The 3837-nt window shown below is 35.8% G+C and overlaps 1 protein-coding gene across 1 annotated transcript; it reads left to right on the top strand.

The window, feature by feature from the left end:
- The first annotated feature begins 307 nt into the window (after positions 1 to 307).
- Positions 308 to 2886, top strand: LOC130469162 (uncharacterized). Its single transcript, XM_056838122.1, has 3 exons — positions 308 to 680; positions 2550 to 2663; positions 2773 to 2886. The coding sequence occupies exons 1-3, from the start codon at positions 470 to 472 to the stop codon at positions 2775 to 2777; spliced, it is 330 nt and encodes a 109-aa protein (XP_056694100.1). The 5' UTR covers positions 308 to 469; the 3' UTR covers positions 2778 to 2886.
- The last annotated feature ends 951 nt before the right edge of the window (positions 2887 to 3837 follow it).

Raw genomic sequence — 3837 nt, 5'->3', positions numbered from 1 at the left:
AAGAGCTTTTTGCAGCGTACAGAGTAAAACCCCCTGCAATAACCCTTTTATTTTGCAGCGTACATGTAAAAGCCCCCTACAATAACATGTTGCAACTTTTTTTTCGCTGCAAAGTTAATTCAGACCAAATTAACATTTTATCCCAAATTCGAAAATCATATCCGCTCAGCATTCCCGTTTTCCATAACCCTAATTTCCACCCCAATTTCTCTCTTCTTCCTCTCCCCTTCTCTCAATTCCCCCCAAATCCTACGCTTCTGATGAATTCCCGGTCGACGAGACCTTCCTCGAGCAATTCGGCCCGAAAGACACCGAAACCGAGGAAGAAGCCCCAAAGCTGAACTGGGTCGAACGAGGTTGGGCGCCATGGGAGGAGATTCTCTCTCCTGGGGTGGATTTCGCCAGAAAATCGCTCAATGAGGGGGAGGAAGTAGCATTGAAGAACCCGGACACGATTGAGGCATTCAAGATGCTGAAACGCAGTTACAGGAAGAAGAAGATGAAGGAGATGGGGTTGACTGAGGATGTGTATAAAGAAACGAATTCTCACCCACAGGAAATAATTGAGTTCCCATCCGTGGTTGTGAACAGTAGAACTGGCCAATTGGAGGACTGTTTTCATATGTATGTGCGGCCTACACATCATAATCTACTGTCTGACTTCTGCAAATCACTTACAGGTATTCAGGAGTCTCAGGTTTGTTTAAATTCCCTTTTACTTACCTTTGTTTTTAGTTTATACAATATTTCAGTTCTTATTACTTGAATACCTTTACCAATCCTCTAGCTAGTATCTTTCTGTATATCAGCTGTATTGATGGCTTGATGATGTTCTCATCTAACTTCAATGTTAATTTTTTTTTTTGGCAATGATTCAATGAATAGCTTCCTTCTGTGTTATTTTGAAATCAATGTTAATGAATCTGTGAATTAAGGTTTTGGTCCCCCCTATTTTGTAGAATAAATTTATGACAATATCACGTATGTGTCACATATACATACATGATTATACGATTATTGTTATTGTGGTTACTTGTTGGGTTATGGTAGGCCATGGATTGCCTTTACACTGCCTTGTTTAAGGTTAATGTACGCAGTAGATTTGTTGGTTATTCCTATCCAAAAAGAAGAAAATATGTATTTCTTGGTAATGAAAATTAACAAGTTTGGAGTAGTACTTTTTGTTTCATAAAGTCACAAGTAATTTGGAGAAAGAGAAGTAGGATAAAACGAAAAGAATTAGGGAATAGAAAAGAATGCATGTTCTGAAGTCCATGTACTCAAAGATCAGTATTTTCATTTTTAGAGGGAAAATATCAGTATTTTCTTTCGACCATTTGGATTCAGTAAGTCTGCACGAATTCGTTCCAGCTTGGTATTATGCACATCTAGCTGAATTTTAGTTATTTAAATTGTGTTCTGTCCATGTTAGAATTCTTTTCATAATGGCAAACCAATTTGATTCATTGTTGGTGATTTACAAGGTTCTAGAAAAATAAGTGAAACAGTTCACAATACAGTTTTTAGAACTGTATTGCTGCAACAGAACTTATGTGTTTAGTACTATCAAAAGAAGTTGCTTCACGCTTCACGCTTCACCAAGGATTTGTTTAGACGGGATTTCACGGTGATAAATATAATTCTGATATCCTCCATTCACGGTTACTAATTGGAGCAGGATATCAGAAGTATATTTTTCATTTGACAAAGCTTTTCTAGCAGTCAAAAGGTATTTAGCCACCCTTTGCATACTATGTATGGTGAGAACAAGACCATCCTGCATTAACAAGTCATTACTCTCGTCTCCACTTTACCTGACAATTTCTTCACATTAGAGTATTCTACTTCTTGATTTTCACACCCATCATCCTTGTCATCCAATCCAGTTATCACTTTACCTGACAATTTTTTCTTTACTATTTTGATTTGCAACTTGTGGCTCATGATTCTGCTTTGTTAGTGTTTGTTGAATTTTTTTCCTTAATTTTGCAAATTTGTAAGGATTTTAACACATACGTTGAATTATTCTGGTATTCATGTCAATTTGTTTCTTCTAGAGGTAGCTATTATTCTGGTATTCATGTCAATTTGTTTCTTGCAGATAGGCAAGAGGGTCTGATCCTGCCTCAGTACGATGTTATTTTGCTAAAGAATATTGTATGAACTATATGCTTATACGTGCGTGTGTGTCTGTGTGTTTATGTGTTTGTTTGAGGGTGGGAGTGAGACTGTGTGTGCATGTACTTGTGAAAATTCCTCAATGCTCTGACTCAGTGACAACCTGTGAAAACATATACAAGGATGTCTATCTGTTATGAAGGTATACTAAGATCACAATGCTCTACATCTACAAATTTATATGTGAAGTTATACCATCTGGTTTTTTCTCTTTTTTTTCTCCTTTTCTTGGCACTATTTGGTTAAAACATATACAGTAGGATTCTTTGAATTAATAGTTGGTTCAATGTAGAACCTGTAATGTGTGTTTACACAATTTTGGATTTACTGTTGAATCAATTTAGAGGATGACTGGGTGCTTGGATGAACAGGTGGAGTTCAACATAATAATGTTCAAGGAGGAGGAGATAGAAGAAACAGAACAGCTTTAGGAGACATTGGAAATGTAGTAACTTCAAGAGTGGGATTAATTGTTGATGTGGATGGTACTGTAAAACATCCATTTTTCATGTTCACTTTTTCTTTGTTGCAATTCTGTATAACATTTTGATTTCAACTAGCTAATGCAATTTCATGATATGCTAATTGAAACAGATTAGAGCACGGGGTTTATAATCTGTCGCGACTAAAAGAATCAGCAACCAACAGATTCAAGTCTTTTCACATCCCTGTTGATTGGATGCTTGACACCGGATTCGTCAGTCAGGTGAAATTATTTTCCTTCTGTTACACATCATTTTCTTGCACCCTCTCTTCTGATTTACATGATTAGTATGTTAAATTTTAAGTTTCCAAGACTTATTACAATCTAATTATGCACATTTAAGGCTTGTTTGGTTATTTAGGTGGAATTATCATATCGGATTAAGTAATTTTAACCATAGAAGCAGTTGATTATTTAGGTGGAATTATCATATCGGATTTTGTTTATCCAGATAAACATGTCAAATGAAAGTAGTTGAGTATTTGGATGGAACTATCACTAGATTTCTTTGCTGAATAGATATACAAATTCAGAATATAATACTATGAGTACTCTGTATTTGACAATGCAAGAGTATATTCTTATCCACCTCAATATCCATAATCTAAAAACAGGACAGTCAATATCAGTTAATTTATTTTTAACCTCTCTTGTTTTTATATTTATTTATTTAATTATTTATTTATGTGATTACTCTGACCTGGTGGAGCGTGCAAAATGCTTCCACGAACTCTTTAAGAGCCTGCGCAAGAAACTGGAATGGCTGTTTCTTTCAAGAACCTTAAACCTGAAGGTTTCCAGGGTGACAAGGAGTATTGGTTGGTAATGTTTTGCTATCTTTCTATATTCGTTCATTTGTCATTGACTCTTCCTAGATGGTCTGTTTCAATTCCTTATAGCACGTACGCTTATTTGATGCAGTCAGAGTTAAACTATATTCGCCAACTGCATCATCTTAATAACTAAGTATTGATTAGATATTGCCTGGATTAGGGTAGTTGATTGGGTATTCACAAGGAGACCTGTTTATGGGGCACATTTTATATAATTTCATATGTTTCGGTATGTAGTCCTCTTAGTAATAGTCTTTGTTCTTATAGCTGCAAAACCTGAAAAGATTCTGGAAGGGGAATGGTAATGCTTGATCGTCAGCGCGTCGCATCTATTCCTTTGAG

This window comes from Spinacia oleracea, chromosome 3 (genome assembly GCF_020520425.1).
Source record: "Spinacia oleracea cultivar Varoflay chromosome 3, BTI_SOV_V1, whole genome shotgun sequence".
NCBI classification, from domain to species: domain Eukaryota; kingdom Viridiplantae; phylum Streptophyta; class Magnoliopsida; order Caryophyllales; family Amaranthaceae; genus Spinacia; species Spinacia oleracea.
This window is presented reverse-complemented; position numbering and strand designations above follow the sequence as displayed.

Bases quoted from the DNA above. Each gene is read 5' to 3' on its own strand.
- LOC130469162 (XM_056838122.1), top strand. From the start codon at position 470: ATGCTGAAACGCAGTTACAGGAAGAAGAAGATGAAGGAGATGGGGTTG. The intron at 681-2,549 runs GTATTCAGGAGT...TTGGATGAACAG, and splicing joins CTTCTGCAAATCACTTACAG to GTGGAGTTCAACATAATAAT.